The sequence below is a fragment of the Ursus americanus genome, chromosome 14 (genome assembly GCF_024610735.1).
Source record: "Ursus americanus isolate L20-20 chromosome 14, mUrsAme1.1.p, whole genome shotgun sequence".
NCBI lineage: Eukaryota > Metazoa > Chordata > Mammalia > Carnivora > Ursidae > Ursus > Ursus americanus.
Genome location: NC_142140.1, coordinates 44,616,157 through 44,636,079, shown reverse-complemented (window position 1 = coordinate 44,636,079; position 19,923 = coordinate 44,616,157). Strand labels below are relative to the sequence as shown.

At 54.8% G+C, this 19,923-nt stretch overlaps 2 protein-coding genes across 8 annotated transcripts; one reads left to right on the top strand and one right to left on the bottom strand.

Annotated features, from left to right (window-relative positions):
• Positions 1-1,534: 1,534 nt before the first annotated feature.
• Positions 1,535-9,679, bottom strand: USHBP1 (USH1 protein network component harmonin binding protein 1). 2 transcript variants are annotated; one of them, XM_087867175.1, is made up of 12 exons: positions 9,138-9,679; positions 8,898-9,046; positions 8,244-8,682; positions 5,959-6,084; positions 5,651-5,787; positions 5,372-5,516; positions 4,927-5,144; positions 3,987-4,236; positions 3,211-3,429; positions 2,376-2,482; positions 2,047-2,169; positions 1,535-1,800 (listed from the first exon to the last, which is right to left on the bottom strand). In XM_087867175.1, exons 1-12 carry the CDS (start codon positions 9,189-9,191, stop codon positions 1,611-1,613), a joined length of 2,157 nt encoding a protein of 718 aa, XP_087723301.1. In that variant the 5' UTR covers positions 9,192-9,679; the 3' UTR covers positions 1,535-1,610. The 2 variants fall into 2 exon arrangements, with proteins under 2 accessions (XP_087723301.1, XP_045634646.2); XM_045778690.2 differs by having other exon boundaries at positions 4,927-5,100; positions 5,376-5,516.
• Positions 9,680-11,397: 1,718 nt separating this feature from the next.
• BABAM1 (BRISC and BRCA1 A complex member 1) lies at positions 11,398-19,221 on the top strand. Of its 6 annotated transcripts, none has more exons than XM_045778704.2 (10): positions 11,398-11,527; positions 12,624-12,679; positions 13,113-13,431; positions 14,431-14,489; positions 15,200-15,320; positions 15,400-15,481; positions 16,285-16,309; positions 17,737-17,866; positions 18,048-18,134; positions 18,787-19,221. In XM_045778704.2, exons 3-10 carry the CDS (start codon positions 13,126-13,128, stop codon positions 18,988-18,990), a joined length of 1,014 nt encoding a protein of 337 aa, XP_045634660.1. In that variant the 5' UTR covers positions 11,398-11,527; positions 12,624-12,679; positions 13,113-13,125; the 3' UTR covers positions 18,991-19,221. The 6 variants fall into 6 exon arrangements, with proteins under 6 accessions (XP_045634660.1, XP_045634662.1, XP_045634658.1 ...); XM_045778706.2 differs by having other exon boundaries at positions 13,075-13,431; positions 15,403-15,481; XM_045778702.1 differs by having other exon boundaries at positions 13,075-13,431.
• Positions 19,222-19,923: the final 702 nt, after the last annotated feature.

The window sequence follows — 19,923 nt, the reverse complement described above, 5'->3', positions numbered from 1 at the left end:
TAGGGAAATATCGGCCGCAGGTCCTAGAACCTCCGGTAGGTCCACCCCCTCGGCGGCCGCCCCGCCCCCTTCCCGTAGCGCCGCAGCCCCGCGAAACCCCTGGGGCCCTGGGGGGGGGATGGGAGTGGGTCGAGGTCCGGCCCCGCCCCCTTGACCCCTGCCCGCGGCCCCGCGGTGACATTTGACCTTGCGGCGGCTGCGGACCGGGGACAAAGAGCCCCGGGCCCATCTGCCGAGAGGGCACCCGTGGGAACGGCCAGACCCCGCTCCCGGCGGCCTGGGAACCGGCCCCTGCCCCCTCCAACAGCGCGAACTCATTCCCCACCCTTCAACAGGTGACCTTGTCTCCTTTTGCGCCCCCATCCCACTGGGCAAACTGAGGGGACTGGGGGGGGGGGCTTGAAGCAGTCTTTGTACTCCTAGCAAGAGGGGATAAGGTCGGCCCCTCTCACCCTCCTCAGGACCTTGCCCTCCTCAGTTTCTCTGCTTTCCTCAAAGCTGGCTTTTGTCCTGAAAGATTGCACCGTCCGAAGGTCACCAGCCCCAGCGATCTCCGAGGAGTGGTTCGTCAAGAGGAGCAGGTTGAGCCCGGGCCCCAGACGGGCTTGACCTCAGGCCCACCTTGCAGCAGGCAGCCACCGCACACACCTGAACAGGTGTGGGCTGGAAATCACCCGCACCATCACCACCACCAGGCTGGGGAGGAAAACCTCTCTAATCCCCTTCTTGGATTTCAGCCATCACCGAGGCGGGGAGAGCGGGCCAATAATCCGGCTGGCCGGGTCCCACCTGGTCCCCCCTCCGGGAGGTGTGGCTTATGTAAATGAGATGCTAATTAGATGCCTGCTTTTAACTTGACACTAACAGCTCCCAGGCCCTGCCTCTAAAAGCTGGAATTTAGCCCGGCCAGGGGCTGTCCAGACCCTCAGGCGGGAACGTGCCTCCCTGACCACCCTGAGCGTTCTCCTCGTTGCTCATTGCCCCCGAGTAAACACTTGCACATTTCCTACCTTTGCTGTGCCCTCCATCCAGAAGCCCGTATGTTCTTCGAATGCAAGTTCCAAAGCCCTCGGATTTCTCCTCTCCCCCACCTCCACCTTGAGAGCAAATTGATTTTCCAGCTAATTTTCCATACCCTGAATCCTTAGGCCCTCAGTCTTCCTTCTGGGCTATGGAAATTTTCCTCTTGGGAACATCTACCAGGCCAAACCTCGAATCTCCCTGGCAAGGGGATGGACAAGGGAAGGTGTGCCCTGTCCCTTTGGACCTCTCCCAGGGCTTCTGGAGACAGATGAGTGTTGGAATTTCAATTTCCGGCCATTTAACCTCACTGACCCCGAATACTTCAGCCAGTCCTAGATTCGGCATGACCTCTAGCATGATCCCACTGACGTCACATTCACATGCCACCTGGTGCCAGGTCAAAGACAGGCAGCCTTTCTCAAATGCCCAGCCACCCATCCATCAGGTCCCAGACCTGATGCATCAGCCCGCATCCCCCCCAACAGGTCCCAACATTCAGTCACACATGACATAACATCACTCCAGGACAGTTTATGATGGGGCCCACCATAACTGTCTGGCATGTCCAGACACGGCCAGAATGGGACCTACAGGAAGGTCTCTCCCAGCCGGGGAGGCCGGCAGGGTGGGCTGGGCTTCCCCAGTGCCCTCGCGGTGGCTTCTAATGCCTCCAGCTCCTCTGCCTGTCGAGCTTCCATTAGTACCACCTGCTGCTCCAGCTTCCTGAGTTGCTCTTCCTGCTTCCGGTGGGCACCTCGGAAGGCCAGGACCAGGGCACTGGAGGGCGTAGGGGTAGGGGGCTGAGCCAGGAAACAACCCCCACTACCCCCAAGTCAGGAGCCACGTATTCCCAGCCCCAGACAGGAGCTCTTTGAGATTGAATCTTCCTAGGGTTCCACTCAGAAAGGGGAGGTATGGGATGGATGTAACTTGCCACCTACCTTACGAGGGAAACCTGAGGCCCAGAGAGAGCCAGGGACACTTCTGAGGTCACCCGGGGAGACACAGGGAAAGGGAACCCACCTGTGAGCCTTGCATAAATCGCTGTTCAGCTCAGCACTCTGAGCACGTCTGGCTCGCCCCTTCTGAGCCACCCGTTCCAGTTCCTCCCGCAGAGACTGCAGCTGCTCCCGCAGGCCCAGGGCCCTGGTGCAGGGATGGGGAGAGAGGAGCTCATAGCCATAGCCAATCCTTCCTTCCCTCCTCCCACCCCACCCGTCCATGGTATTTCCATGTGAACACACCTGTACACAGATGCACACCCAGCCCTCTGCTGCACACAGTGCCCCCATGGATTCTTGTGCATCCCCGCCCAGCCCATCCACCCCCCAGCCCAGGACCGAGACACACACCGGTTAAGTGATGCTGCCAATTCCTGGGCTAGAGTCTCAGGGCCCTGCACTCTGCCAACCTGGCCTCCATCAATGCCCTTGCTGCCACCAAGGATAGCAGGAGGGCCCTGTGGGAGGCAGAAGGGAGGGAAGTTACATTGGCCTAGGCATACTCAGCCCAAGCTCGACATTGAAGTCACCCAGACTGTGGCAGCCACAGCCCCTGTCCTCACAGAGCCCCCAGTCTGGTGAGATATCCCAATAAGGGTAAAATTCCTCCCTAACAAGAGAAATAAATAACAGGGGATCTCATCTGGAGGAAGGTGAGGTCTGAACTCAGGCTTGCAAGAGATCGTGGGTTTAATCAGACAAAGAGGTAAGGGACCAGTGTTCCGGGCAGGGGCACAGCATCTACAAAGGCTTGGAGGTAGGAGAGATGGTTCAAAGGAGGGTTCCAGAAGCTGCTAAAACCTTTAAGCAGAGGATGGATAGGATTAGGCGGGAAGGGGCAAAAGGGAAGGCCTCAGGGGCAAGCTCAAGCCAAAATTTAGGGAGAGATGAAGCATGGGCTGGGGTTATTGGAGTGAAGATGCTTGAGTAGGAATAAGCCTGGGGGTGGGAAGGAGGAGGCACAGGTTTGAGTGGAAGATGCCAAATTCTTTGGGGCTTAGTGAGGTCAATGCCCTCAAAGGAAAAAAAGCCCAAAGTACAGGTATGAACTTTCACATATAGTCCTTTGACATGCAACTCATCTCTTTGTGCAGAAATGCCAACGGAGGCTCAGAGGGGGGCTGTGATTGCCCAGGGCCCCGTGGCCAGTAGTATACTGCTATCCCCGCCAGGTAGAGCCACTCACCTGCAACTCCTCTTCGTCTCCGCTGCTCCCGCCCCCACTGCTGTCTGCACCACTACTGCTGGCCCCACCAGTCCCGAGCTGTGCCCGCTCCCACCGCAGCTGCTCTAGCAGGAGCACGTGGGCTGGGCCCTGGGCTCGGAGGGCAGCCTCCCGCAGCTCCAGACCCCGCTTCTCCCGCCGCACCAGCTGAAGCCGCAGCATCAGGTCGGCCAGAGTGTCCTGAGAGACCAAGGGGCGGGCAGAGAATTGGGGCCTCTAGGATCTGGGGAAACTGAGGCCCCAGGAGCCCCCCCCCCCGCAGTGAGGACCGGTCAGGCAAGAACTCAAACCCTCACCATGACTTTGTATGATGGGAAATAATCATCTCCTAAAAATGACCACAGTAGAAATGGCAGTTCAGAGAATACAAATATCTCAGACAAGGTCGAGTAGCATCTCAGTGGAAGTGTCTGGAGTTTCTCCAACTCCATAACCTCAGGTCTTTCATGCCAGGGAATAAACCTCAGATTGTGTCCCCTGCCTCCATCTCCTTTCCATAGGAAGGAAATTTTGGAAAGCCAGATTCAAAATCTTATGAGAAACTGAATTCCAGAAGACAAACTCCTATTCATCCCTCAAAATCCCAGTTCCACTTCTCCTCCCTCCAGAAAGTCTGCTCTGAGCCACGTAGAACTCTCCTTTGTTACTTGATCCCCCAATTCGCATCCCTCTCAGCCTCCACAAAGGGTTCTGTCCTACCAGAAAAGACCAACACAGTGACCACTGCCCATACATACCCGTGTGGCTGCCAAGTCCTGCTGGATCTGCATCTTCTCCAACCGGGGTAGGGCCGGGCCAGGCTGGGTCCCCAGAATGGCCTGCACCATGGCTTCTGCATGGGGCATAGTGGGCATGGGTGCCAAAGTTGGGCCAGGCTCTGGGGGAATCTTCACCAGAGCACGGCGTGCCTGGAGACGCTGGACGTAGCCCCAGAGCTGGGTAGCCACCTCCTGCAGTGTGGGCCGATCCACACTACTCCCCTCGGGGCTACAGGAAACAGAAAAGGGGTCTATGTCAACACTGGTGGCCACCGTTGTGCTAACTTCATGCCAACTCTGGTGGGCTCTATCATCTTCCATCTTGCTGACCATGATGGATTCCATGCCATCTGTGGTGAGTGCTGTCATACCAACATGGTGGACACCAGAACATAAACCCAATGGGCACCATCATTGATCAAGACAACACAGTGAACACCATCATGTCAACGATGACTGTTGCACATGCCATCACAGTGGAAGCCATCACACCAACTCAGCAGGTGCTGGCACTTATGCCAACACGGTGCATGCCATCACAGCAACACAACGGGCACCACTGCTCAGCTTGCCAACCCTGTTTGGCAACATCATGCTAACCCCATGTGTACCAACATCAGGCCAACCCCATTAAACACCATCATGCCAGTTCTAATCAGTGGGCACCATCATCCATCTTCATGCCAACCCTGAAGGTCCTGTACCATCTCAATGGCTGTCAACCACCATCCCAACTTTGTGGAGTTGCAACCAGACAACGCCAGCCAGGCCTCATGCGCATGAACCATGGAGCATCCTACACTGACCTTGCTGGGCACGGCCATGCCAAACCCCAACACGGAGCCAGCTGTGGGAGCCCCATTCTCTACTAAGGACCCCACTCACCGGCCCTCCCAGCTCTCAAGGTTCCCGGGGGTACCTTGGCTGTGGATCCTGTGGTATCGCTCCATCCACAGCAGCACCCTCTTGTGCCAGCAGCCTCTGGGCTTCCTTCTCCACCACCTCCAGGTCCCCCTTAGGGGCCTCTTCTCTTGCTCCTGAGTCGGCCTCCCGGAGAGTGAGCAGGACTCCGTACGCCTCCTCACAGTGCTCGCTGTGAGACACTGATCTTGAGTGCCTTAGGACACCTGGCTCCACCTTGTCACATGGGTGACATACCCACTTGTCCTTGGATCCTTCACTTCATCCCCCACTTCCACCCCAGGGAGCACGTGAACTCCCTCAGCACCCCTTGGGCTAAAATTGCCTTACAATAATTTCAGGCGGGAAAGTGCTTTCCTACGAGGGCCCTGACTCTCCCTGTGGATCATCCTCTGAGCGTAGCCATTCCCTTCCACGCTAGTGGTATCATGGATGGGATGCACTGACCTGTACTGCAAGGCCAGACGCAGAGCGGTGGCTTCCGCCTCCCGCTGGCCCAGCTGCGTGCTCAGGCCTTCACACCGGCCCTTGTACCCCTGCAGCACAGCTGACAGCAGACGGTTGAAACATTTGAGCTTCTCAACGCTCCTGCCTCCACAGTCATGGGAGAGGGAAAATGAGAGGCCCCCCAGGGCAGTCAGGACCCAACTGATTTCCACCCTCCTCCCCACTCCACTCCAGCTCCACACTGGTGCCCTTAGCTCAACATTTGTGGCCCTTACCCCCGGAGCTGGTCCATCTGGGCTTCCATGATGTGTATCTCGGGGGTGAGGGGTTGAGTGGGAAGAGGGCCAAGCATCTGAGTGCTGGAATCACTCCGGAGGCGCCGGAGCAGGGGATGACCCAGGGAGAAGGGGTCCTGCCAGAAAGAGGTGACTTGATTCACCCAGATTATCACTGAGGGCCCAGTATCATGGGATTAAGCCTTTTCTTACCCTAGAAGTTACTAGATCACAGGACCAGGATTTGAGTCTCACCACCCAGAATCCTAATGATGTCAAGATGGTGGTTTTAAGCTTCCCATGCTCACCTGAGACCCCCAGGGCTCCTCATCTACCCCAGAACTGCTGGAGCCACTGACTGAGCCCCCTGCTGGGCCCCGGGACGGAAGTGGGAAAGGTTCCAGCCTCAGCAGGGAATCCTGCAGCTCCTGGACCTGCGGTGAGGGTGGGGAAGGAAGACAGAGTCGGTCAGGCCTGGGAGCTCCAACCACCCACCAACCCTCCCTCAAACCTGTGCCTGGGACAGTGGCCAGGCCCCGGCGGGGAAGCAGGAACCCAGCTACTCACCCCACCAAACTCCTCACTACTGAGCCATGGGCAATTCACTTAGCCACTCAAGAACCTTCTTTCTTTAAACATAAATGGCCAGTTGGTACATGAAAAGGTGCTCAACATCACTAATCATCAGGGAAATGCAAATCAAAGCCACGAGATATCCCCTTATACCTATTAGAATATCTACTATCAAAAAGACATTGGGGCGCCTGGGTGGCTCAGTCAGTGAAGTGTCTGACTCTTGGTTTTGGCTCAGGGCATGATCTCATGGGTCCTGGGGTCAAGGCCCGTGCTCAGCGGGGAGTCTGAAGATTCTCTCTCTCTGCCCCTCCCCCCACTCACACGGGCACGTGGGCACGCTCGCTTTCTCTCTCTCTCAAATAAATAAATAAATCTTTTTTTAAAAAGAGCGATAACGAGCATTGGGGAGGGTGTGGAGAAGAGGGAACCCTCATGCACCGTTGGCGGGACCATAAATGGGCGCCGCCATTTATGCAAAACCATACAGTGCTCCCTCAAAAAATTTAGAACCATCACGCGATTCAGCTATTCCACTCCTAGGTATTTATGTGAAGGAAATGAAAAAAGGTAACTCGAAAAGATATCCGCACCCCTATGTTCATTGCAGCATTACTTGAAATAACCAAGACACGGAAGCCATCTAAGTGGTCACCGGAGGATGAGTGGCTAAGGAAGACTATTATTTGGGCCTTAAAAAAAAGAAGGAGGGGCGCCTGGCTGGCCCAGTCAGTGGAGTCTGTGACACTTAATCTCAGGGTTGTGAGTTCGAGTCCCACATTCCATGTAGAGACTACTTAAAAATAAAATCTTTAAAAAAAAAAAAGGAAGGAAGGAAATCCTGCCATTTGCCACCACATGGGTGGGCCTTGAGGGCATCATGCTAAGGGAAATAAGTCAGAGAAAGACAAATACATTGTGATTGCCTTATATTTGGAATCTAAAACAAAATAAAACAAAACAAAAAAATTTAACTTCTAGAGAACAGGGTGGTGGTCGCCAGAGGCAGTGGGGGTGGGGAGAGGAATGTGGAAGGGGGATTTTCTTTCCCAGCCGGGAAGTGGGCCCCACCCCTCAGACTGGGCTCTGGCAGCCCCATATCTTGCGCCCTTGTCCTGCCCCAGATGAGGGCCTGTTCCCCATCATCTCCTCCATCCACAGGCTAAAGAGGTCCAAATGTGTTTCTCCTATCCTGACACCTCCCTCGAGCTCTGGACTCAGACACAGGTCTCTTTGATGGTCCCACATGGGTGGCTCATGGATATCGTGAGCTCATTAGGGCCCAAGCAGCTTCTGGTTTTCCTCCCACCAAACCTGCCCCTCCTGCAGCCTCCCCCTTTCTCCCTTCCAGTCCTGCAGGCCCCCAAACCAGGACTTGTCCTCAACCCTTCTCTGGCTTTCACACCCAAACCTGCCAGCTCCACCTTCGACACCACCCAGAATCTGCCCACTTCGTGCCACCTCCACAATTTCCACCATCTGGTGTCTGGACCCGTGCCTCCTGGAACTGCAGGATTCCGCCCCTACCCCCCTCCACCAACACAGGCTGTTCCTCCCACGGCCGCCAGAGGGCGCCTGTGAACGCGCCATCAGGTCCCGCCCCTTTCTGCTCCGGGAAACCCTCCAGGATCCCACCAAGCTCAGGGCAAAAGTCCAACTCCCAGCAGCCCACAAGATCTTGTAAATCTGCCCCCATCACCTAAACTGCCCTCCTTTCACCCCCACACTGGCCTCCCCACTGTTCCTTGAATCACACTTGCACCTCAGGGAGGGAGTTCCTTCTCTGCCTGGCCTGCTCGTCCCCAGATCCTTGCATGGCTCCTCCCTTACCTCCACATTCAAGTGTCACCTCCTTACAGGACATCTCTCACCACCTTAACTAAGAAGGCAACGGATTTTTGTCTGTTCAGGCTCAGCAGTCAATGCTAATGCTACATGAAAGTTTTCCTAATGAACAAATGATTGAACGCTGCCTATGCCAGGCCCTCCTCCCCCTTAGACAGAGAGCTGCCCCACTCACCTCTCTCTGCAGCATCTCCTTCTCAGCCTGGATGGCCCGCAGGGAGGCCTGCATGCGAATCAGCTCTTCCTCTCGGCTGCCCAAGGCCAATCGCAGCCAGTCATTCCTCTCTGCCAGGCGGGCTGCCTCCCTCTGGCAACCTCCTGCCCCCTCCTGCTCCAAGCAGGACCTGGGTCCCACCTCACTTTTGTCCTCTGCTTCCATGGGCCCAGGACAGCTTGGGGGCCGGTGGCGCCAGGCAGCAGCAGCTGCCTCCAGTGAGCTCAGAGCATGCTGGAGAATCTGAAACATGTCAGAGGCTTCAGGCTTGGGGGGGACAGTCTCCCCACCCGGTGGGGCTACATCTGCGGCCTGCTGGCCTTCCTCTGCAGGCTTGCAGGGTCCCTCAGGAGATGGGGCCGGTCCTCTGCTAGAGTCCCCTTCAGCCTCTTTGTTGGTCCTGTGGTGAGGTGAGAGATGGAAGGTTCTGGAAACGGGGTCATCTGGGGTGTCTGGCTCACAGGGGCTGCATTATCCGGGGCCTTGAACGTGGGGCTGAGGAGGGCAATGGGAAGCTGTGGCATGTTTGTGAGCAAGGGAAGAACACAGGTAGATCTGTGGGTAGGAAAGATACACCAGGGCTGGAGTGGGGAGCACAGACCAAGTGGGCCTTACCTGTTCACCAGGCCCTGCCCACTGGCCTCTGCCTCTGGCCCTGGCAGCTTCGGCTTGCAGCTCTCCTGAGATGGCACAGGGCCCAGCTCCGAACTCCTGCTGGCTGCCTCGGCCTCCTCTGAACTCTCTGCCACAGGATCAAGCTCCCCCTGAAAATGACCCCCAGGGCCAAGCTCTGAGCCACGCAGGGCTGTGAGTGGCCCCAAAGAGCTGGGTGTGGTCGTGGGGGGGGGCACTTACAGGCAGTGCATGCCTCCCTCGGCGGCTTCGGGGGCGTGTGGCCCTGGCACTCATTGCGGTCCAGAAATCAGTCCTCTGAATCTTCCTCCTAAAACCACAGTCTGATCTCAGCTCTTGTCTTTGTTGTCCGGGCAAATGACAGCCTTAATATCTTCTCCTGTGAAATGGGCATTGATCTCCTCCCTCTGGAAGGGATCTTGAGTTATCAGGGTCGATTTGGCACATTTGAAAGCCCCTCTTGACAGGCAGCTCACTATCTCCAAAAATTGTTCTGATCTCCTCTTCTCCTCTGCCTCCTTTATCTGTCACTGCTTCTGTCCTCTCCTCTGTCCCCGGTCTGGGCCTGGCTCGAGGACTTCAAGAGTCACCTCTCCTCCCCAGGGTCCTCTTGAGTCAGAGGCCCCAATCTTGGGATTGGGTCCCCTCAGGCTGCTCTATTTCTACTCCTCTGTGCCTCTAGGAGTACTGTGGTCAGCGGCCCAAATCCCTGGACACTCTTGGGGTAACTCTGGCCACTGCCTGCTTAGGCCTGGCCTGGCCAAGGCTGGCTTGGGAGGGGCCAGGAAACAGGAAGCCCCCCTCCCCTGGTCATGTGACTTGTTATTGTGCTGTTTCCTCCTCAAGGACATCACCTTCCTCCAGTCCCAGTGGGGGACACGTGTCCAGCTCCTGAGATGTCAGTCCCTCCTCACCTTAGCCTCTGATCTCATGTCTCTTCCACCTCTGAGCCTCAGTTTCCTTATCTGTAAAATGGGGGAGACGGGTAATTATAGCATTTTTCAATTTGCTAAAATCCATCCAAGAACTGAATTATAACACGCCCTTCTTGTTCCCTACCTCTCTGACCCTCCCATCTCGGTTTCCTCTACCAGCTGCTGTTTTTCCTGTGTAAATGCTGGATTCCTCAGAGCTCAGATCTTCCCTACATCCTGCCCATTTTCCCTGCATCCATCTCTAAAGGGCCTCCTCATCTCCATCCATAGTAACAGCCCAAGCCTCTCCCCTCCCACCTGGATGTCAGCCCCGCCCTCTCCCTGGACTCTACAGCCACCCCTTCACTCCCTTCTACACCCAGGCCCCAGAGAGAGAGACCTCATTGTTCACTTCCTCTGCTCACGCACCCTCCATGACTCCCCGTTGCCCTGGGGAAACATTTCAAGCTCTTCTACCTGGCATTCGAGGCCCTTACAAATTATGCCTGCTGCCTGCACCCATGTATACTCCTTGCTTTAGCCATGATGACCCTCTCCGTGAACGGTTCTCACAATTCTCACACCCAGGGCCTTCAGTTATGCTGTAACCTTTGCCTGGAACGCCCTTTCCTTGTTTCTGCACTTGATTTAAACTGTGCACAGCCTAGAGTAGCCTGAATCTTCCTCATTCCACTGACAGACACTAGGAGGCTGAATCTTCCTGCTTCTGTGTCCCCAAAGGTGGTAAGGAAAGAAGTTGCAATTCTCTGACTTGGGGGCATCCAGGCACGTTGAAATCTGCACTCTTAGCTTCTGCTTCAGCCATATTAACCTGTTAAAGGCTCCACCACTCCAAGGCTCTTGCAAAGCTCCGGACCCTTGCCAAGGCGGTTCCTTCTTTCTGGAATGCCTTTCATTCTCTTGTTTTTCTGGCAAGTTCTCCATCCTTGAAGACTCAGCTTACACAGCTCCTCCTGGCTGTCAATGACCAGAGCCTGGCTCCTGAGGGCTGGTTTAATTGACTCCATTACACATAAAGAAACTGTGGCTCAGAGTGGGTTTTAAATGGTTAGGGGGTAAGAGGAGAAGTGCGCATGAAGAAGAAAAGGTAGTCTGAAATAGTTTTGGCTTAGTCTGTTCGGCTTTTGCAAATATATGTAAAATAAAGGAGCAGAATTAAATAACTGGGCAGGGCCTGGGGCGTGAGCCACGCCCACCTCAGGCCTCAAAAACCCGCCCCTCGCTGAGGGCCAGGTCAGCTCCACCAATCACCAATCAGCCCTGCCTCTTCTTCTAAATCCCGCCCAAGTTCCTCGCATTCAGTTTATCACATTGCAAGTGAGGCCTTCTCCATTCCTTTGAGCCTATTCCGTAGAAAGGTCCGCTCCACTAGGCCTCGTCCCAGCCTATCAGGGTTGAAGCACTGACCAGTGTAGCCTGATTCGGCCAGAAACATCAAAGCTCCGTCTATTCTTGCTTTAACCAATCACATTCCAAACCCCACCCCTTAGCACACTCCTAGCCTATCAACTTTCAAGGCTCTCCAGCCATCCCCAGTTCAGCCGTCCGCTTGCCTTACGGCTTGCTGAACTACATTTCCCAGGAGGCGTCGCGGCTGCGCCACACTACATCCGGGCTGAGAAAGATGGCGGCTTCCTAGTCAGTTTTCGGCTGAGTTGGAGGGAGGCTCAGGCTACGGTGAGAAGAGGTTGGGTGGTTGCGGTCCCGTCCCTAGAGGTCCAGCCCCAAGCCTTCCCTGAGGCTTCCGCTTTCAGCTCTGGTTTCTCCTGCGGCCTAGCCTTCATCCCTCTTGCTGAAGCTATAGCATTGTTTTCCTTAGAGGTTGAGGGGGTTGCAAGCCGCTGAGAGACCATCCTTCGCAGCCCACACCCCAGCCCAGATAGGCAAACTGTTGATGCCCTATCTTTCTTCAAAGGGCCCTTTATTTTTTTTTTTAAGATTTTATTTATTTATTTGACAGAGAGAGAGACAGCCAGCGAGAGAGGGAACACAAGCAGGGGGAGTGGGAGAGGAAGAAGCAGGCTCCTAGCGGAGGAGCCTCATGTGGGGCTCGATCCCAGAACACCGGGATCACGCCCTGAGCCGAAGGCCGACGCTTAACTGCTGTGCCACCCAGGCGCCCCTCAAAGGGCCCTTTAACACCTAGATTCGTGCCACTCCTTTGCGCACTTTCTAGGCAGCCCAGTGCCCGCTGGGGAGAATCCCAGAGCTAATGACTCTCATTTTTTCTTACGTTTAGGCAATCCCTACACCCAAGATGGGGCTCGAACTCACAACCCCAAGATCAAAAGTCCCATGCCCTACGACTGACCCAGCCAGGCACCCCAGCTAATTACTCTGTTAACCTTAAAACTAAAACTGTCAGTTATTTTTTACCAGCAAAAAGAGGTTTGTTTGGGAATAGCAGAGAATACAATTCAGGACACACAAGCTATAGCAAAATCTTAGGCAAGTCCAGAACAAAGGAGAGGAGTGCTCTTTTATAAGAGGAAGGGGAGTTGGTAGGGGCTCTTATAAACCTAAAGTCTGTTGGAGTAAATTGGGAATTTGAAGTTTAGTGGCTTTTCACTGGCTGAGTTGTGAAACTCTGTCATTGGCTGGGCTGTTGCCAGGCAAGGAGAAAATCTTAAATTTTCTTACTGGGTGAGTATAGTCTTCTTACTGTTGGGAATGCAAGGTCTGTCTTCCTGTTGGGGTCTGCCATTGCTGTAGGGGGTGAGAGCTCCTCTTTTGGCCTCCCAATTCCATTTTAAATAAGGCTTCCTTTATTCAGTTTCCCACAGGCATAGCTGGATCCAGGTGCACAGAGGTCTAGCCGCTGTTTTCTGGGTGAGCGTCACTTTAAGCAGATTTTCTTTCCCCTCTTGGAGGCAAAAGAGGCTCCTGACAGCTCTCAACTTCTGTCCTCCCAGCTCTGCAACTCTAACGAGTCCCTCTTCCCTAGTGGCACTATTGGAAGCCCCAGAGCTGCCCCTCATTGACCTGTACTGGGTCATGCCCCATATCAGAGCCATTCCTGGTGGCCAGATTCATTCATTGGCCAAGGAAAGGGGTGGAGTTAGCACTACAGAAAAAATGGGAGACTATTATCTTAAGTCAGGACGGATGCCAGGCACCTGTTCGGCATATAAGGAAACTAAGGTCGGGAAAGAAGTGATTTTTACAGTCATTAAGTAGTTCATGCTCTGTTCTGCCCAGTAACCAAATGTTTTAAAACCCCTAAGGGGAGGATCCTGGCTTCCCCCAATCCTGCTCCATCCAGCCACTTAGGGGCCATGGAGGTGGCAGAGCCCAGCAGCCCCACTGAGGAAGAGGAGGAGGAGGAGGAGGAAGAGGAAGAGGAAGAGGAGCAGTCAGCTGAGCCCAGGCCCCGCACACGCTCCAACCCTGAGGGGGCTGAGGACCGGGCACTGGGGGCCCAGGCCAGTGTGGGCAGCCGCAGCGAGGGTGAGGGCGAGGCGGCCAGTGCTGACGATGGGACCCCCAATCCTCCGGGAGCTGGCCCCAAGCCCTGGCAGGTGCCCGCAACAGCTCCGGAAGTCCAGGTGCGGACACCGAGGGTCAACTGTCCAGAGAAGGTGGTAAGTGAGGGGCTTGGCCTGTGGCTGTGAGACCTTAGGTTTAACGTTCTTGCTTCTTGGGATTCATTGGTCGCTTCGTAGGAGTTTTCTAGGGCTACCAAACAAATTACCACAAGCCAGGTGCCTTAAAACAGCAGAAATTCATTTTCTCACTCTTCTGGAGGCCAGAAGTCTGAAATCAAATTATGGGCAGGGCCAGCTCCCTCTGGAGGCTGTAGGGAAAGATCCTTCCTTGCCTCTTCCAGCCTTTGGGGGCTCCACATGTTCCTTGGCTTGTGGCCACATCACCCCAGTCTCTGCCTCTGTCTTCACACGGCCTTCTCGTCTGTGTCTCTGAATCTTCTTTCTCTTATAAAGACACTTGTCATTGGATCAGGGTCTTTTTCTTTTCAAGATTGATTTATTTGAGAGAGGGAGTAAGCTGGGGGGGGTGGGGAGGGGCAGAGGGAGAGGGAGAGAGAGAGAGAGAGAGTATCAAGCAGAATCCCCACTGAGCAGGGAGCCGGATGGAGGGCTGGATCTCATGACCCTGAGATCATGACCTGAGCTGAAATCAAGAGTTGGATGCCCCTGTCGACTGAGCCACTCAGGCGTCCATGGATCAGGATCTGTATCTTATCTCAAGATCTTTCTCTTAATTCCATCAGCAAATACCCTAATTCCAAAAAAAGTCACATTCTGAGGTTCCTGGTGGGCATATCTGTGTGGGGGTCGGGGCACAATTCAACGCACTCTACCTTTGTTTACTTATTTCTGTGTCAGACATTCTCTAGCTCCTTTATGCTCTTATAAACCTGGACTCCTGATCTAGTGCTCTTTTCCCTGAACCACCGTCTTCTAAAATAGGTTGCTTGGCTGGGAATCGGGGGTCATCATACCACCTTTTCAGACAGAGCTGCTTGGAGAGGGCCGCCAGAGTGCCGTGTGGGCCAGTGTTAACGTCCACTTGCTAGGCGCTGCCAGGCACAGTGCCCTGACCTTCCTCGAACCTTCTTGCAGATCATCTGCTTGGACCTGTCGGAGGAAATGTCCCTGTCAAAGCTGGAGTCATTCAATGGGTGAGAGGAACATTTGGGGGCTTGAATATGCAGCCACAGCTTGGGGTGAGGTGGGCAGGGGGAGGCAGCTCAAAAAACTCAGGACTCTCTCTCTCTCTGAGGCTCACAGCAGCTTGGCCTGGCCTAGGGCCTGGTGCTGTCAGAGAATCACAATGGCAACCAACCATGAAAAAGCTGTAACCCACCAGGGCTCCGTTCCAAACCTGTGAGAGTGGCTTTGTGCCGTCCACGGCACAGCAATGACTCAAAAACAGGTGAAGTGACTTGCCCAAGGCCTCACAGCAAATAGGCAGAGTCAGGACTCAGACCCAGGCCTAGATGGCCCCGAAGCCCCTGCTCTGAGCAGCTGGGTCTCTGTGGGGTTGGTAACTGGGCCCGGAAAGGGTCCAAGGAGCTCTGGGGGATGCTGAGGACAAGCCTGCCTTCCCCTCGCTGCCACCCCTAGCCGTCTGTGGCTGAGTGAAGGCCTGGGGGAGACCTCGTGAGGATCAGTTGTGAGACCCAGGCTGGCCAGAGGAACCCCATTTGGAGAGGGCAAAAGCTGGAGGCAGGGGCTGGGCTCTGCCACCTCCCCGAAGGATCTGACCTGGGCCTCCATTGCCTAATCCTGAGGCTGGTGGAGGGCTCCCCAGGACTGACAAGTGAGGAGATACCTTCCAGGCCGGGAGGCCTTGCCTTAACCAACCCCCTCACCCTCTGTCCTTCCCCAGCTCCAAAACCAATGCCCTCAACGTCTCCCAGAAGATGATTGAGATGTTTGTGCGGACAAAACACAAGATCGACAAGAGCCACGAGTTTGCGCTGGTGGTGGTGAATGACGACATCGCCTGGGTGAGGCTGGGGCAGGGCCTGGGTGCTGGGGGGTTCCCTCGGGGCAGGGAGGCACCTTGCTGAGGCTTGTGCTTCCCAGCAGCTGTCCGGCCTGACCTCTGATCCCCGCGAGCTCTGCAGCTGCCTGTATGACCTGGAGACGGCTTCTTGCTCCACATTCAGTATCCTTCCAGGCAGGGGTGCCCTGTGGAGGGGCTGGGCTGTCCTGCTGTCCTGGAACCCCAGACACCTGAGCCATGGAGGGGGCTGGCTGAGACTGGCTCAGGTCCAGATCCCACTTCTGCCGTGACAAGCTTGGGCAAGTCCCCTCTTTGAACCTGTTTCTTCATCTGTAAAACGGGGAGGCACAAAACCTGCTTCCCCAGGGGGTTTCTGTTAAGATAAAGAGTCACGGTACAGAAACAAATCCAGCTGATTTGGACTCTCGATGTCAAAACCACACGCATAGAGAGCATTCTGTGCAGGGCCAAGTATACCGTTGGTGCTCAATAAATGGCAATATGTGACTGAGATTTCACAATCACTGCTACAGCTCCTGCAACCTGGGCACAGCAGATTTTATGGTAATTTGAACACAAAAGGCTCACGTGCAATCCAAAACTTAGAAAATGATCCTTGTGACTTACAAAACAATGCTGAGTGTTGAGGGTAGGGGACGGGGACACCCAAGGCTCTTGCATTGTGAGGACAGCTTCCCTGTCTGGGATGGAAAGGGGAGCTTTGAGCCACCAAGCCTTTTCAGGGCATCCAGTGCGGGCCCCCTGTTTTGTGATCTATGCTGAGGGAAAACAGGCTCAGACAGGGCAAGCGACTGGGCCAGGGTCACACAGCACATCTCCTGCACGGTGGTACCTGGCACGAGGCGTGAAGGTGCCCGGGCTCCTCTGGCATCAGGATGAGGGAAGCCACCCGCCACTCCCTACCCGTGCTCTGCCACCAGCCTTCTCCTTAGCATCTCTGCCAGATCTGGAAGGTCTCTTCAGCCTCATGTAAGTACCGCCTTCCCCACGTCTCGCCTTCCATGTCAGTCCTGTGATGGCCCTGAGGTCCCCCGCTCCATTGTTTTAACCCACAGGGCAGCACGGTTTTTCTGTAACAGGCTGGACAGTAACTATTTCTGGCTTTGCAGGCCATATGGTCTCTGTCACAATGACTGGGTCCTGCCCGAGTAACCGGAAGGCAGTCACGAACTATGCACGGGGCTGTGTCCCAACAGAATGTTCTTGATGAACACGGAAATTTGAATTTCATATCCTTTCCACGTGTTGCAAAATGTTCTTCTTTTGATTTTTTCCCCCCAATCATTTTAAAAATGTAAAAACCGGGGCGCCTGGGTAGCACAGCGGTTAAGCATCTGCCTTCGGCTCAGGGCGTGATCCCGGCGTTCTGGGATCGAGCCCCACATCAGGCTCCTCCGCTATGAGCCTGCTTCTTCCTCTCCCACTCCCCCTGCTTGTGTTCCCTCTCTTGCTGGCTGTCTCTATCTCTGTCAAATAAATAAATAAAATCTTTAAAAAAAAAAAAACCATTCTTGGCTTATGGGCCCTAGCAGTCCAACCCCTGTCTTTACCTGCCCCCTAATGGTGGACACAGATCTTGTTTTGCCTTTTCCATCGTGATTAACCTGGTACAGCTGTCCCGGCAAATTTTGCAAGTGAACCCATCCTGTAAATTCCCAATGGAAGACATGCTGGGCCAAAAGGGTGTGTATTTTTAATCTGCTAGAGTTTGCCAGAGCTCTTTCCCAGGAAACCAACCCTGTGCCCCTCCCCCGACACCAGGGTTGTTTGTGCTGCCGAAGGTTCTGTCTGTCTGATGGAGGCTAGCGGCCACCTGTTACTTGCACTGTGGTTTTCTTTGAGCCTTTTTTCATTCATTTGTAAGCCATTCGGTATTCCTGCAGCGATTTCTCCATTTGTCCCCTTTGCCTATGTTTCTGGGGCGATGTCGGCTTTGTTCTTATTGATAATCAGATTTGTTTTTCACATATTAAAGACATTAACGCTCTGTCTGCCCAATGCTCTCTGCCAGTGTGAGATCCAGCCACGGCCAGTTGGGGACGTGGGTGCTAACTTATCAGATAAGATCAGGTCCCTGCCTTCGACTCTTCTGGCCTGGTGGGGTAGGGCCAGCTCAGGTCAATGACGGGGGATGTAAGGGCGGTCAGAGCGGGCTCCACCTTTGGGGTCAGCAGAGTCTCCCTGATAGAGCAGGAGAGGTCAGGCAGAAGGGTGAGGCTGGAGAGGCCCTCTGGGCAGAGCGGACAGCATATGGGGAGGCTCAGAGGCAGCAATGAACTTGGGAAGGATCATGTGGGGCTTTGCACGCCCAGTGAAGGCCCAGGCTCTACGAGGGTGACAAGAGGGGCAGGTCCCCAGAGTGTGCTCTGACCTGTCCCCCACCCTCCATTACGCAGCCAGCAGAAGACTGAGCTGCCAGTCACTGAGAATGTGCAGACAATTCCACCCCCGTATGTGGTCCGCACCATCCTTGTCTATAGCCGTCCGCCCTGCCAGCCCCAGTTCTCCCTAACGGAGCCCATGAAGGTGAGTGAGGCCGGGGAAAGGGAGGGAAATCTGCAGCCAGCAGGATGGTAGTTAGACACCAGGAGGGACTTCCTGATCACGAGAGCTGGGACACCCAGAGTCCAAGGCAGAAGCTGGGGAATTATGGTCATGGGGGCATGGGGTAGCTCAGGCCCCGAAGGCCGGCGTTCTTCCCCTGCAGAAAATGTTCCAGTGCCCATACTTCTTCTTTGATGTTGTTTACATCCACAATGGCGCTGACGAGAAGGAAGAGGAAATGAGCTGGAAGGTGAGAGGCTGCTGTGTGTGTGGGTGGCAGGTGGGTGGAGCTGGGGTGTCTTGGAACCCACGTCCGTTTTGCAGCCCTGGAGCCCTGGCCCTGCTGGATCATGGTCCTTAGATCATTCAACAACCATTTCTACATGTCTGCTGTGAGCTAGCGGGGGATTCTCTCTGTCTGCCTTTGCTCTCACAGTGCCCTCTGCTTCGAGAGCCCTTCCTTCCCTGCCTCCCCAGGCCCTCATGGTCCTTCACATCCCAGCCCAGACTTCACTATAGAACCTTGATTAGGCCACTTACCTCTGTGCCTCAGTTTACCCAACTGTGAACAGGGGGAGTTGAGGCCAGCTCCTACTCCTACCTCAGCACCCAAACCGAAAGGCTCTGCTCGTCAGGGATGAATAGCATGGTTGTTGGGGGTAATGTGCATCTAACTGTGTCTCTCCAAACTGGGGGCTCCAGGACTGAGATTTCTTGGGGTCCCTACCACTGTGTGGGTGGCAGGGAATATTTGCTGAATGTGGGAACGTTTCCTTTCTGGCAAACTCCTCTTCATCCTTCAGAACCCATCCCTTATGCCCCCTCCTCTGGAAAGGCCTCCAGGGGCAGAGAGGGTCCATCAGGGGAACCTCTGCCTGAACAGCCCTTTCCCGGCCCCACAGGACATGTTTGCCTTTATGGGCAGCCTGGATACCAAGGGTACCAGCTACAAGTACGAGGTGGCGCTGGCTGGGCCAGCCCTTGAGCTGCACAACTGTATGGCCAAGCTGCTGGCTCACCCGCTGCAGCGGCCCTGCCAGAGCCATGCCTCCTACAGCCTGCTGGAGGACGACGACGAAGCCACCGAGGTCGAAGCCACTGTCTGAACCATCCCTGTGCATCTCCGCCTTCTTGTTCAGTGAAGCCCTTGGCTTAGAGAATGGTTCTCAAACTGGGCTCTGTGGCACCCTGGTGGGGAGGGTTCCAGGAGGCTCCTGGGGATTCTGGGCACCCGTTCCCTGTTTTCCAGCCCACCCCCCACTACTGGTTTGTTGACTGTAAGTTTTGTTCTTCGCTGTGTGCTTTTTGTCATCAAAATAAAAATCTGAGAATCCCTAGCCCAGGTCCACAACAGTTACCTCGTGTTAATTGGGATCTTTGGGTTGCAAGTGACAGAAAACCTACCGGCTGGACAGAAAGGGGAATGGTTTGGTTCTTGTGGATGAAAAGCGAAGTGCAGCTTCAGGCTTGGCTGTATTCAGTTGCTCAGGCAATGATGCTGTTGGGGTGGGCTGAAACATCTCACGTAATTGGTGTTCACCGTGTCCTGCTTTTCTCCTAAATCGTGGAAAGGGCTTGACCACTCCTCAAACTACAGCCCAGGTGAAGAGAGGGCCCCCACACCTCCATACGACTCGCCTTGCCTACGTCACGTAACCTTACATTGGGCCAGCGGTGGGCCAGAGTTCTGGGCTGCTCTGATCCGGGAGGACTTGATCAAGCCCCTCCTCTGGGAAGGGGTTACAGCTCTTTCAGGAAATAGAATGGCTTTTCCCCAGAGGAAGGGAGACCAGAGACAAATACAACAGTCTACCATTCAGCTATCTTCCTGGATAATGAGCGATTGTGAAAAAAGTTTAGCGACTAGATTCTTATAAAACGGAAACAGCTTTATTGAGCAACAGCTTTTCCTTCCTATGAGCATTTATTGGGCACCTATGTGCCAGGCCCCTGTGGTGAAACTCGTTCCATTTCACACCAGCCTGGAAGGGATTATTCTCCCATTTCGCAGATGGGAGAATTAAGGCCCTCAGCGGCCC

Bases quoted from the DNA above. Each gene is read 5' to 3' on its own strand.
- USHBP1 (XM_087867175.1), bottom strand. From the start codon at position 9,191: ATGAGTGCCAGGGCCACACGCCCCCGAAGCCGCCGAGGGAGGCATGCA. The intron at 5,788-5,958 runs GTGAGCATGGGA...TCTTTCTGGCAG, and splicing joins AGGAGCCCTGGGGGTCTCAG to GACCCCTTCTCCCTGGGTCA. The intron at 2,483-3,210 runs GTGAGTGGCTCT...TGCCTCCCACAG, and splicing joins GAGACGAAGAGGAGTTGCAG to GGCCCTCCTGCTATCCTTGG.
- BABAM1 (XM_045778704.2), top strand. From the start codon at position 13,126: ATGGAGGTGGCAGAGCCCAGCAGCCCCACTGAGGAAGAGGAGGAGGAG. The intron at 15,321-15,399 runs GTGAGGCTGGGG...TGTGCTTCCCAG, and splicing joins TGAATGACGACATCGCCTGG to CAGCTGTCCGGCCTGACCTC. The intron at 15,482-16,284 runs GTATCCTTCCAG...CATCTCTGCCAG, and splicing joins GGCTTCTTGCTCCACATTCA to ATCTGGAAGGTCTCTTCAGC.